Here is a 14772-nt window from a genome sequence, read left to right as displayed (position 1 = left end):
TACATAGCCTATTCCTCGGCCCTGGAGTGCCACGGTCCTGTAAATTTTAGCTTTAACTTTCCCAACGCAGATATATGAATAAGACCTGAAGGCGTTTAATTGTAACTGGAGCAAGGTTTCAGGACAGTGGCCACTGGCCATCCACGTTTGGCACCCCTGGCACAGAAATCATAGCCCAGTATTGAGCTTTTTTAAGATTATTTTTAAAGATTTTTTAAGATAACAAATACACAAAATGCTTTTTCAAACCACATGTGGTTCCTCTGATATGATGGATAGCACAGAGGCTGTTCAACTGGCACAACATAAAGCTGCAGGGCCGGAGACCCAACCTGCACGCTCAGAACTGCACTTCCAGACCTGTCGTTTTCTCAGACAGTGTCACCTGCTGTTTGAAATATCGACTAACCCGAATTCAGCTGCGTATAAATTGTAACAACTATTTTTCTACTATTTTACGCTTTGATTGAACACAGTATTATGTAAAATATTTACCATACTAGATTTTGATTTAATGCATTAATTCTGTTGTATTTTATTAATTGTATTTGTAAATATATGTTGTTCAGTTCAATATTTTCAGCCATTTATTGTTTTTTTTAATTAATTAAGTTTATTGATTTTTCACTGTTTCCTATTGAATTGAGGAAATTATTATTGTCTTCATATAAACTACATTTCTTCACATACAATAAATGATAGTACTCTGAGTAATTTTCTCACAACAAACTTTATCTTTCTGTACTTTTTCATGAAGTCCTACAAGTCATACACAGGTCCTACACATGAACACGGGGAGAACATGCCAACACACCGAAATGCCAACTGACCCAGCCAAGGCTCGAATCAGCATCCTTCTTGCTGTGAGGCGCCATCGCTACCCACTGTGCCACTGTGCCACCATTCATTCATTCATTCATTCATTCATTCATTCATTCATTTTCTTTTTGGCTTAGTCCCTTTATTATGCAGGGATCACCAGAGCGGAATGAACCGCCAACTTATTCAGCACATGTTTTTACGCAGTGGATGCCCTTCCAGCTGCAACCCAACACCAGGAAATACCCATACACACTCTGGCCAATTTTACATTTTTTAATTCACCTATAGCGCGATGCAGAGCAAGAAGGTCGCTGGTTCAAACCTCGGCTCAGTTGGCGTTTCTTTGTTTCATGCAAACTGCAAGTTCTCCCTGTGCATCCGCAAAAAACGTGCTGGATAAGTTGGCGGTTCATTCCATTGTGGCGACCCCGGATTAATACATGACTAAGCCGACAAGAAAATTAATGAATGAATGAATTCACTTATAGCGCATGTCTTTGGACTGTGGTATAAACTGGACCACCAGGGAGAAACCCTCGCCAACACAGGGAGAACATGCAAACCCCACTCAGAAATGCCAACTGACCAATCTTGAACCAGTGACCTTTTTGCTGTGAGGCGATCCTGCTACCCACTGCAACACCCTGACTCTGATATTTTTTACGTATTAATTATTATTATATGCATTTAAAATAAAAATAGCAATAGGTTTCATCACTAATATCTCTGTAACTCTGTGAAGGAGAAAACTGTCTTTAACTGAAAAGCCGCAGACATAATTTAACTGTTGTTGACTTTGTTTATAGTAGATGAGAAAACTAGTTCTGTTTTGACAATTACAGATTTGAAAAACAAAAAAGGCGGGAAAAAATTTGACACAAAGAACCATATCAGGATAAAGGGTTCTTCAGGCTGATATGGTTCTAAATAAGACTAACTGTTTAAAAAGGAAATTTTAAGAATTTAGTTTAAACTGTGCTAAAGGACAAGGATTATTTGTGTGGTTCAAGTTGTTGGAGGCGAAATTTATGCAGTGAAATGGAGATTGAAATACAGCAGAAAGAACATTACTGAAAATACAGGTATTAAAATGTCATACGTTTTTAGTTAGTAGCAGTTTTACACTAATTCATATTTATGTATTCACATACATAAAGTCTGCACGCAGACCTTGCTTACTTTAAACTCAAATATTTCTTGATAAATAGCTTTTTGGCAGCCTGCATTTCAACAGTTTTTTTACTTAGAAGAACTGGTTCACTGGAACGAGGAAACAGTCCTCCAAATAAGTTTGAGTTATTTATTTATTTTTTTTATAACTACTGCAATATGTTTAGTCCATATGATTTATGTGAGTTGAGATGAATAGAAAAGATAATTTGATTCAACTAAAAAATGTAAGGCAGCAAGACTTTTTTTTACAGTGTGTGTTTCCACTGGACCACCGGTTCAGATGAAGTTGTTGCAGGTGAAATCTATGCCGTGAAATGAGATTGAAATACAGAAGAAGAACATGACTAAAAAAAATATAGGTAATAAATACATGTAATACATTTTAGTTAGTATCAGTTTTACACTGATTATTCACATTTACAATAAAGTCTGCACAGTTTCTTGAGTTTTAGACTAAAGTCTGACTCTTTAGTTTCAATATTTCTTGATAAATAGCTTTTTGGCAGCCTGCATTTCAACTGTTCTTTGACTTAGAAGAACTGGTTCACTGGAACGAGGAAACAGTCCTCTTAACACAACAGGTTTTACCTGCTGGACATTCCTCATTATATAAATAGATTTCTAAAGTTGATAACACAACTTTAGACTTCTGCTTACCAGCAGACACTGTCCTTATTAAAATTAATATGGTCCATTACAGAATAAAATTGAGCCAATTAATATAAAAATGATAGTCACGTAGTACGAAATAGTGCAATTGTATTTTTAATACATCTTTATTTTTTTAAAAACAAATTTATTCCCAAAATAAATCAATGACTGACTGATGGCATTGATGCACATTTATTGTATAAAATGCATTTAAAACATTCAAACCCCAATATTGACCACTTAAATAATAAACATTTTTGGAGATGTAAATGTCTGCAAAGCAAGTCTGTTTCGGTGGAATGAAAAAAAAAGAAACCTCCCACAGATCCACAATGGTCCCCACCCACTCTCCTAGACAGGTTAAAAAGGGAGCAAGGTGATCATTTTTCTTGGAGCGGTTCACTAGAACAGATACTTTTAAGTTTGGTTCCCAGTGAAATTTTACACATAATGAAATCGTGAAAAAAAACAAGCAAATCCTTCAAAATTTTCAAAAGACCTTTTGGTAAGTAATATGCTACTGTATTACCTTGTTTAAATTGTATAAAATGACGTCTCTTTCATTTTTGTTTATTTTGGCAAGAAACCACACAGTGTGTAATTATACTTAAGTCCAAGGCACTTGAAAAGTAGGTGAAAAGGTTAAAAAGCCTTTTTTACTATGGCTATTGTAAACATAACACTATTATACGCTGCAACTACACATTTCGGCAAAACTTGCCACCAAACCTGATGGGCTTTTGAGATCATGAAATTTACACCTACTTTTTGTTTTTTTTTTAAAGAATTATTTAGAAACAGGAGTGAGAGTTACATAATGCCGCTGTAGGGAAATGTGGATCTTACCAGTTACCCATGGTATATATATTTTTTTGTGCACAAGGTAAACACAGCAGAAGGGAATATTACATAATATTTCAATAGGGCGTAACAATCTGGTATTTTTTTCAGAGTATTTCAGAGTGTTTCTACAAAAGAAAAAAAGAAAAATAATAATCATAAATATACAACGTATTATATAATATGTCATTATAATATTACCATTACAACATATGATTTTATTATAATTAATTTATTTACTAACATTAAGCATGAACAATTTTTATTAATCACAGTTAAACATATACTAATTTAATATTAAAATTTAAATCTATGCTTGTTAAAGGTGCTATATGTAAGTTTTTGAGACTTCTATGGTAAAAATACCATAATATGTTTGCAGATATTTAAGAAACATTCTAAGTGAACATTATTGTTTATCTGAAAAACAAGGCTGAAATCAGATATTCTGCTTTGAAAATGTATTTTCTGTGCCAGAACGTCTGTCACAACGTTTGGTAATTTTAACATGCCCAATGCCAGTTTAGCCAATTATATTTCAGCACCCCAGTTTGCCTTGTTTTAAAATCGCATATTTCCTTCATTCAGTCAGAAAGGCTCTTAAAGCATGCGCCCATGACCGAAATGTGACCTCCAGTGGATTGTAGCACAATTCGAAATAAGATAGATTCAGTTCCATATGAGGTTATTAATTAGCAAATAGTATAAGTATTATGAGCATAAACATTAGGTGAGCAGGTTACATTGTAACCCTGTGCCCTAACAACACGCTACGTGACGAGATTTGCAGCCATTAGCAATTTGGCTGTTTGCAACACACAAAACATGACAGAAATTTAATTACAGCCATTCAGTGGTCCAGAATAGTGCACTTACTGCATTCCAACCAAATGGTCAGGTTTATAATCTAATTAATACATATTAACCATATTAAACTTTTACATTATTAAATGTAGATGCTGAATCACTGATATGTGTTGGTTTTGAGTCTCAGTTCTAAAGTTCAATTTCAAACGGTTTATTTTATTTTCCAGATCTGAGGTGAACTATCTGCTGCTGCTTTCAGTATATGACAATAAAAATCTTCTAAAATGGCATTCAAACTAACATTGTTAGCATTTAACACTGAATAAAGCACATGAGGTGTCCCTGAGGGGATCATTTATGAAGAGATACCTTTTCTAAACGAAAACAAGGAAAAAGAAATGGCTGATCCCATATTGAAAAAAACGTACACTTGGTATTTGAACAAACCAGGCAACGCTGTTAATGATTGCCCTGAACTTAAAGATTACTCTGAAGATCAGACATTCTCGGATTATTTGAGTCCTTCAACAGTGCCTCTTCAAACCGATGGATTTAGTTACGAGTGGTCAAGAGAAGAACATGAGAGCACACACAAAGACTTCACATTACTATTCAGAGCAAGACCGACCTGTGAACGAGTTCCTGAAGTCATAACAGAGGAAAACAGGATAAGATTAGACTACTGGCAGTATATTAAAGAGTTTGTCTTTTTTGGTGGGTCACATAAAGAAGGAGCAGTAGTTGCTCCTGACCCAGCTTGGATCGATGAGGCACATAATAATGGAGTAGGGATATTCGGCACAGTTTTTTTGTCACCTCTACCCTTTGGGGGAGATCGGAACAACATTGCAGAACTGGCAAAAGCAGAGATCCTACAGAAACTGGTGGACATTGCCCACCGATTAAACTTTGAAGGGTGGTTTCTGAATGTCGAAAGCTTTGAGGACTATACAGAGCCCTTCTTACAAGACCTAAAATTGTCACTTGAAAACATGGATCCCAAGGGTAAACAAATGATTTGGTATTTACCCAGATGTGCTAAAAACTTTGACCCAAAAAGAGAAGGAGTAACAATGACATGTGATGATAAAATCAGTAATATAGCAAAAGCCTTTAAGGAGGAAAGTGAGAGAAAGTTGTATTTGGATTTTAATGTGTTGACTGATTTATTAAAGACTTCTGAGAAATACATAATGTTTGCAGATGAACCCTATTGGATTATTAGACTAAAAGACAAAGGATATTTAGTTAAGCTTGACAGATTTCTAGATGCACAGAATTGCCTTCAGCAGCTTTTTCTAGGTCAATATGGCCTGCAAAGTAAACCAGCGGTTTGGTATGGAATTGCTAAATATGCAATGGAAAGAAAACGGATAAGCAAAGACTAAAGAGATGTTTAGGAGATTGGTTTACCCCAACAGGTTCAAACCAAGCATAACTGAGGCTTTAGGGCTACACGTTATTACGAAGAAAAAAAAAAGACATTGCGATATTTAGTATGACTGCGATATAGATTACAATATGAAAATCATTTCACAAGATGACTTCTATTTAGAAATGATTCCTGATTTTATATTGATTGGGAGGGTTTATAAAATATAATAAACAAAATACAAGGATAGACTAATAGTGTTATAAAAGTGTTTTAATAGGAGTGATAGTGTTTTATGGTTTTCTGTGCAATTTATTAAAATGTTTCAATAATCAAATGTAAAAGAACACTACATTTGTCATTGTATAAATGATTCAGTAGCCTACAATTTATATTTTTAGAGTTCAACTTTGTGATGACCTCACAAAAAGTTGCATCTTCTGAACGGTTTAATTATAATCCCAACTTGACATTGCAGATACTGCAATGAAACTTTTGTGGATTGTCATATTGTGTAATCAACGTTGAAACAATATATTGTGCAGCCCTATGAGGCTCAATCTTGTCTTTCTCAAACATTATGTGATACAGCACATTAACCAGCTTCCATAGATTAATTTTAATGGTGTAGGGTTTTATTAGTACTCACAACCTAAAATCAGATGTTTGCTTTTTCTAAGTAGTAATAATTTGCAATACAAATCGAATGCAATTTCATTGGTGAAAATTAAATATGTATCTGGTAATCTTTTCCTGTTGTTTACTATTATACTATTACTACTTACTACTGAAAAATCTTGCAAGTATATTGCATGTACTCCATTAACCTTACTATATATGGTTATATTGAAAATATGAAATTCAATATTCTCTGTAAACTGTGTCAGACAATATTAAACAAGATGTGTAAATTGCAAAATGTGTAAATGATTATGCTCAATGGTAATTTTTTTTGCATGTGCTTCAGACCAAAACATTTATCCTGTCATATACATTTTAGAAACATTTTTAGTGCATGTATAAATAAGACTATGGGTTGTATGTTGTGTATTATTGTTTTTTCTTGTAAACGTATTTCTTGTATAATTGTGTTTATATCACCAATGTGATTGCTTGGAGTCACAAAAAACAAACTCATAAACAATTAATAAATAATTACTGAGTTTATTGAATTACAAATAATTTAAAACCGGTAGCGTGATCAGTAAATCTCCATGGATCGTTTGCGTTTTCACAGATCCTCCGTCAGAAAACGTAGACAACTGTTAAGATGGAAAAAGGAACTTTACACAAAATATTCCATATTCTCCAAGAGCTGTTATAAACGGCTAGAAAAAGGATTACTCATCAAAATGCAGCCTGCAGGGTAGTCAAATATTTACACCCATATATTACAGCGAAATTACACATTCAGTGACATGAGCTCCGTTCGGTTACTGTATAGCCCTCCAACAATCACACACAACATTTGTGCTTGAAACGACTTCATCAGCATCATCATAATCCAGCAAAGTAAATTAATATTAGGCACGTATCCTAAGATTATTCACAAATCCTTATTTACACAGTGTACACACAACATATTGGCAGTGCTGAAAGCATTACAGAGCTACGATATTTGGCTTCCGTTTTGAAATCCACGATGATGTTGCATAGGATTGATGACGAACACTGTGAAATGGAAGCAAGTTTTAACTTAAAAACCCCGTAGTGCCATACATACAGCATTAAACAAGGTAAAAGAAGGTGAAAACACTGAATAGCCCCATATATTATGCTTTCCCATGCAAGGAAACTCACTTTATCCGTTCAAGCCATGTTCCTTAATAGAGAATCAAAGATAGTTTTATATATATATATATATTTATATACAACTCATCCTTGCATTATAAAGCAGCAAATACACTATAATATTAATCAAAAGTCTGTTACACTTTCACATTGAATGCAAGATTTGTACTGTACACGAAAAAAAGGCCAAAATGGTCAATGAGGTATACTCAAAACACCAAATGATGAACTTCTGCTGTGCTTTTGCCATGTTGAAAAACGTCTTTCAGCACCAAGCGAGTCTTACATCGCTCAAGAAGCATTGTGCCAGTCTGTATGTCAGGTTTATAAAGTAACAATGCATATTTTTCCTATATGCAATCAGGGCTTGACATTAACAGCAACCTAACAGCCAAATGCTAGTGGATTATAGCAATGATGTAGCTTTGGATTTTATTTCACAGGGGAATCAGAGATTTAGTGACCCACATTCTTGAATGAATCAGCATTCTGAACAAATCTGCTGAATGAATAGCTCATTCATTAGGACACATGCTAGAATGTTACTTTAATATAACAATGTATCATTAGTTTTTCTAAAATGTTTTAAGTTAGATTTTAAGTTAGCTCTTCATTTATTGATGCAAATTATTACAATTTTGTTTTGTAAAAATTATTCAAATAAAAAATTGGACAAAAGTCCTTTACAACCTTTGTGATGTTTTATTCGTTATTTAAATGCTTCCCAAGTGATCTTTAACAGAGCAAGGAAATATTAAACAGTATTTCCTGTATACATTTCTTCTGGAGAAAGTCATATTTCTTTAAGTTTGCCTGAAATACATAAAAAAAGGCTAACATCAATATTATTAGCGCATTTAAATAATTTAGCTTTATGATTAACTACAGAACAAACCACAATTTTCCAATGATTCGCCTAATTGTCCTAACAGGCCTAGTTATCCCCATTAACTAAGTTAAACCTTTGAATTACACTTTAAGCTTAAGGGTGCTTTCACACCTAGACTTTTGTTTTGCAACCTGTTTCGTTTGCCCAGTGAGCGCAGTTCTCATATGTGAATCCAGCAGTCACACTCGGATTTGCGCCAAATCAATAGGTCTGAGATTGCCTGAATGAAGTGGTCTCGGCTCGATTGAAACGAACTCTGGAGCGGATTGACTGTAGTGAGAAAGTAATACGAACTGAGCCCGGCTATATCACAGTGTTTTATAGATATGTAATAGGCATACGGCTATATCAAGAGAGAATTATGAGTAGGGATGCACAGAGACTCCCAGATGCTCGCAAACTAGTGATAATCTCCCGGAATTCGTCTCCCTCCCAGTCCTTAAATACGGCGCACACCTACCCACCGAATCCCTTCTCGCTCTTCAGAAAAGTCGCGTGCACCCTGTCAAACACCACCAAACCACCGCCCCCCCCTGACAACTAAGCAGGACTCTGAAACTCAGACCAATGTGAGGAGAGTTTACTCACACGTGACTTGTTTTAGTTATTTTGGTCCGTTTAGAAACTTTGCCGTGTGAAAGCGAACCGCACCAACAACAAAGTGCAACATTGTAACAATTTAAATCCCTGTTTAAGAACAAATGAATCGATTCACAGGTGAGAAAGCACCCTAATACTAGTATCTTGAAAAATATGTATCAAAATATTCTGTACTGTCAGCAGAAATCAGTTATTAGAACTACTATGTTTAGAAATCACTTGGGAAAAATCTGAAATTAATAGTTTCGTCCTCAACTGTACATTGAATAAGATTTGCCCCTTTTTACAGGCCTTAAATCCCTAACGAATCAGGTCAAGTAGTAAGTGACTATGGAAAAAAGCCCCACTGAAAACAGTGGCTAGTTTCCAAAAGAAAAGTTAATGTCAAGCCCAATATGTAATATATAAAAATGATGTTAGAAATGTCACCTAAAAATGAAAATAAGGAAGTTTCTGCTCTGCTCAGTTTCTCCTCTTTTCTATTATTGTACCTCTGATATGATATGATGACCATCAGGCCGTTTATTATAGGCAAACTCAAAGAGCAGAGTAAGAGCCCTGTAGTTCAAACTACGAAACATGACAAAATCAGCAAGTATAAAACGTAGTGCCGCTTTTCTTTACAAAATGGCGTAAGGCACCAGATTCCGTTCAGCACCAAAAACAGAGCGATCGAGTGTAAAAATACACAGATAGGCTTTGTGCTACAGCAGAACACTGGATCATGCGAACAGCAGGTGCTTTAAGAACAACATCAACAAAAGAACAAATACAAGCACGTCTCAGATGGTAATCGAGGTATTTTTTTTCTTCCAATCCTCTCAATAAATGCGTCCAAAGTGTAGCACCATGCTAGTTCATCCATATGTTGAAAACATAAAATGACGATCAGCATCTGATCAAGCTGGTTTTGTAATGACGAGACTCTGATGGTTTCAGATTTAAGGTGTAATTCCTCCATTTCACCAGTAGATGGTAGTAAAACAAACGAGCTTTGCATTGTGTGCGAGATTTTCTCCAACAGTTATGCTACGGTCATATTTTAGCGAACTCTTATAGATAAAATCCCAGTATTTGTGTAGAAATCCAAGCAATTTGGAATTCTGTTAGAAGAGTTGTGCGTCATCCATCGCTACACTATTAACGATTTCCATCTGAATGGTTGCTTTTGTGACCGAACGTTTATGTTTTGAGGTAAAAACTAGGACAAAGCACTTTCTTCTGATTTTGTTGTTGTGACTGTTCACAAAGACAATTTACACGAGGCAGCTTGAGTTTTGGCGCATATATATTTATATATATATATATATATATATATATATTTATGAAGCGTCATTCTTTAAGTGGGTTACCAGCACCCGCTGTGTGTGTGGTCATGCCTCGGCTGGCATAGGAGTTAAGGAATTGGGTGTCATCTTGGATCAGGCTGGTCAGAGTGTGGACTCCAGTGAAGAGTCCAGGATGTCATCATGGTGACTGTTGCTGTTGGAGTCGCTGTCGTAGCTCTGAGGACTCGAGCAGCTGGCCGCTTCTTTCAGACGCAGGAGCATGTTCATCTGATAACACAAAACACAAAAATAACACACATTTAAGGGGAACGCTGAGATATTAGACATGGCTTGGTGCAATATACAAGTTACAAAGTTTTGTTTTTGGAAAATGTGCATATTTAATGGAACTGTAATATAAACTGTGCTTTTTTTTTGATGATTATGAATCTTTCAAACTATCTGTTAGGTATAAGTACCTACAGTTGAAATGTAAATTATTAATATTAAAGCAAAGAAATCTGTTTTATTTAACTTAAAGTACTTAAAATATAATTACTGACATAAAAAAAATAATAAAAACACATTAAAAGAAAAAAAAATCACTAAAACCACAAACAAACCAAAATAAAAACCAAACATACCAAAATAAAAGCTAATGCAAAATGTTTTATATTATATTAAATTACAGTGCTCGGCATATATGACTACACCCAATTTTGAAAATGAATATTTTTATCCATTTCTCAGTGAATATGGGTAATATATACCAGTGCGTTTGAACAAAACAGATTTATTAAACACAACAGATATATGTATTAAAATAACATTTTAGTCACAGAAAATCTTTAGAAATTGAAAGATATTACATTTAAATTCATGCAAAATATAGCAAACAAAATACAAACTACAACATTTCAACAAAACTGTATATACTATTAGTTTCTTTTGATTTTTGAATTTGTTTTTTGATATTTATCCCTATATTTTATCCCTATATTTATCCCTAATTTTTGAACCATTATTGTAAGTTATTTTGTTAGATTAGCTCCAGATTGGCTTTAGAGTAGTGACTAAACTAATGTATATGCATGCAAAAACAATAGTATTTCAAAAACATCCTATAGAAAATATAAATTTAAATGAGAGATTTGTGGGGGGTGTACTCATATATGCTGAGCACTGTAATTGATTTTGGTAACACTTTACAATAAGGTTCATTAGTTAATGCATTTACTAACATGAACTAATCATGAACAATACATGTACAGCATTTATTAATCATAAATGAACATTTACTAATGCATTAATAACATCCAAGTCCATGGTTGTTAACATTAGTTAATGCACCATGAGTTAACATGAACTAACAATGAACTACTGTATTTTCATTAACTAACGTTAAATAACATAAACAAATACAGTAGTAGATGTATTGTTCATTGTTTGTTCATGTCAGTAAATGCATTAATTAACATTAACTAATGAACCTTATTGTAAAGTGTGACCTTGATTTTAAATGATTTTCTCCATATGAGTACACTACACTGTCATTAATCTGTGTAACTCACCAGTGGATCAGCATCACTGTCGCTCTGAGTGCTCTGTTTGCTGACACCCTCTCTGGAGGCGGAATATCCATCAAAACCCACATCCTCTGGGCGGAGCTGCAGCAGAGCTGGCCAATCAGGATGCTGATGAGAAGCTGCCCATGGAAACGTTTCCAGAACCCACAGTGCAGGATCCTCCCAAGCTGCTCTGCGACCATACAACTAAACAAACACAGAAACAACAAAGATTCAGTAGGAAGAATGAACTATAGTTTCCACCATTCTTCAAATTATTTTGTTTTATTTTATTTAAGAGAAACAATGCTCATTAAAACTGTAAATAAGCCAGAGTTCGCTACAAGGAATAATTTTCATCTGTTTCCTCTTGCCAAATAAAAAAGGTCTAACATTAAAACACATTATTACACATACAATATCAGTAAAGTTACAGGTGTAAATGTTGACACAATTTTCGATTTTCCTTGATGAGCTATAGCTTGGAATATTATAGAGGGCTAATGTTACCTGTAGGCCTTCTCTCACAGCCTCCAGCATGTAGGGAATAATGGAGTAGTTCCACAGGTCAGTGAACCACACACGAGAACCATCCACATCCATCGGACAGGATAGGAACAGACGTGGACCTGTTCAGAGAAGCACAAGACTTGCATTAGGAATGCCGGGAACACTCTGTTCAGTCTAATGGATGCTAATGTGTGTACCGATGGTGACGTCAGAGGAACTGTGGGCCTCCAGGAAGCGGTTCAGGTGTTGCCACACTTGCGGGATCCAGTCGATGATCTTCACCAGCTCCGGGTTTCGAGTTCGGTTGCCGATCTCCGTCTCGATCAGCTTCCGCCTGAGATATCGTCCCAGAAAACCTTTCACCGGCTCCATGTGATTCGCACACAGCACCCATCTGTAACAGAAAACACAGCTGAGCATCTCTTTATTTAATTAACATCAGGAACAAATGTTGCTTAGATGGATAGACAGAAGGACATATAGAAAGCTAAATTTGGATGGATGGATGGATGCATGGGTGGATGGATGGGTGAGTGGTTTTGAGTGGTTGGGTGGGTGGGTGGGTAGGTAGGTAGGTAGACAGACAGACAGAGAGAGAGAGAGAGAGAGAGAGAGAGAGAGAGAGAGAGCGATGAATAGAACGACAATGATAAATAGATGGATGATTGAATAAATTGAACGATAGATAGATAGATAGATAGATAGATAGATAGATAGATAGATAGATAGATAGATAGATAGATAGATAGATAGATAGATAGAAAGAGAGATAGATAGATAGATAGATACAGATAGACAGACAGACGGGCGGATTTACGGATAAATGGATGGATGAATGTGTGGACGGACGGACAGACGAACGAACGGACGGACGGACAGACAGACGGACAGATAGATAGATAGATAGATAGATAGATAGATAGATAGATAGATAGATAGATAGATAGATAGATAGATAGATAGATTGATAGATAGATACAGATAGACAGACAGACGGACGGATTTACGGATAAATGGATGGATGAGTGTGTGAACAGACAGACGAACGAACGAATGGACGGATAATGAATGGATGGATGAGGAACGGACGGAGGGACAGACGGACGGACGGACGGACAGACAGACAGACAGACAGACAGACAGACAGACAGACAGACAGACAGACAGACAGAAAGATAGATAGATAGATAGATAGATAGATAGATAGATAGATAGATAGATAGATAGATAGATAGATAGATAGATAGATAGATAGATAGATAGATAGATAGATAGATAGATAGACGGACGGAGGGATGGACGGACAGACAGACAGACAGATAGATGGATAAATAGAACAATAAACAGAACAATCTTTAAGATGTAAACAACATGATTTTGTACCTGAAGTTATGATGGAGCTGCAGGTTTGGAGCAGAAGATGTTGCCTGACTCATTGTGCCGATTATATATGGACTGCAAATAAAAAGACACAATAAAACCATTACTTTGTGTTTATTTTTTAACTCAAAAACAGGTGACCACTGACTTGCTTTATTCTAAATCACTAAGAACCATGGGTTTTAACAACAAAAAGATTTGACACCAAATGTTTGAATGGTAGTGTGTTTATAAATGCTGACTGACCAGCGCTGGTATCTGCAATTGAGGAGGCCACTGAAGATCTCTCCCAGTGAGCTGATGTGGTGCAGGTTGTCCAGAATGAGCACTAGAGGGGCTTCAGTGTCCTGTCCATCAGCACTGCACTGCTCCACAATATTTGCAAGGTATTGACGCAACTCCTGGAAACAAATACGTCAAATATGTTAGTGTGATGGCTTGGGTAAAACAGGTTTCACACCCCTCCAACAGTTAATTAGCTAAACCCCGCCCCCACTTAATATACAATTTCAGTTGAATTTACTTCAGCATACTGAAATAAAGCTTTGTAAGAACTTCCAGACTTTAACCATTAGACTCAACAAAATTAACATATATTGCAGATGGTTTTGTATGACACAAACCCGCATATGCAGTACTGTAGCCTTTGCACTGTTGTTTGCATTTGTACTTTGTATAGAAAAAAAAAATATTGTTGATGCATCTTTAATAGCTTTTAATGAACTATTTTACTCCTTTTTATAAGCTGTTAAAATGAATAATTATTGTAATTGATGTAAATATTAGCAGCATTATAATATTATATTAGAAGTAAATATTGACTCCACAAAGCATGGATTATTATAATATGGATGCGAATTCTTCATAAAAACAAAAACTTAGTACTCTTTAGATTTAAAAGTTTGATTTATATGTGGCTAAACGAAACAATACAAAACAATGCAACAAATAAAACACAAAACAAAATAAAACCCAACTAAAAAAATGCAATAAATTAAAACAGAAATGCAACACAACAAAACAAAAATGCAACAACATTAAAACAAAACAATTCAACAAAAACAAAACAAAAAGTCAAAACAAAAATGCAACAAAACAAAATAA

General features: G+C 35.2%; 2 protein-coding genes and 1 long non-coding RNA gene across 22 annotated transcripts in view; 2 read left to right on the top strand and 1 right to left on the bottom strand.

The window, feature by feature from the left end:
- Positions 1-14772, top strand: part of LOC147835938 (uncharacterized) — a 939756-nt gene that overhangs the window by 341081 nt on the left and 583903 nt on the right. The gene's annotated exons all lie outside the window — the stretch shown is intronic.
- Positions 3038-6706, top strand: LOC100535819 (uncharacterized). The gene is made up of 2 exons (XR_015495444.1): positions 3038-3151; positions 4521-6706. It is a non-coding gene; the product is annotated as an uncharacterized LOC100535819 (long non-coding RNA).
- Positions 9062-14772, bottom strand: part of nav2a (neuron navigator 2a) — a 400576-nt gene continuing 394865 nt past the window's right edge. For all 20 annotated transcript variants that reach the window (XM_087260653.1, XM_087260663.1, XM_087260656.1 and 17 more), the window contains 6 exons: positions 13915-14069; positions 13672-13743; positions 12486-12682; positions 12289-12407; positions 11785-11985; positions 9062-10501 (listed from right to left, as the gene is read on the bottom strand). In XM_087260653.1, coding sequence (XP_087116779.1) covers positions 10376-10501; positions 11785-11985; positions 12289-12407; positions 12486-12682; positions 13672-13743; positions 13915-14069 — 870 coding nt within the window. In that variant the 3' untranslated portion in view covers positions 9062-10375. The remainder of the gene's footprint in view (positions 10502-11784; positions 11986-12288; positions 12408-12485; positions 12683-13671; positions 13744-13914; positions 14070-14772) is intronic.

This window comes from Danio rerio, chromosome 7 (assembly GCF_052040795.2).
Source record: "Danio rerio strain M-AB ecotype USA chromosome 7, GRCz13ab, whole genome shotgun sequence".
Taxonomy (NCBI): Eukaryota; Metazoa; Chordata; class Actinopteri; order Cypriniformes; family Danionidae; genus Danio; species Danio rerio.
The sequence above is the reverse complement of the archived record's forward strand: the minus strand, read 5'-3'. Positions and strand labels throughout refer to the sequence as shown.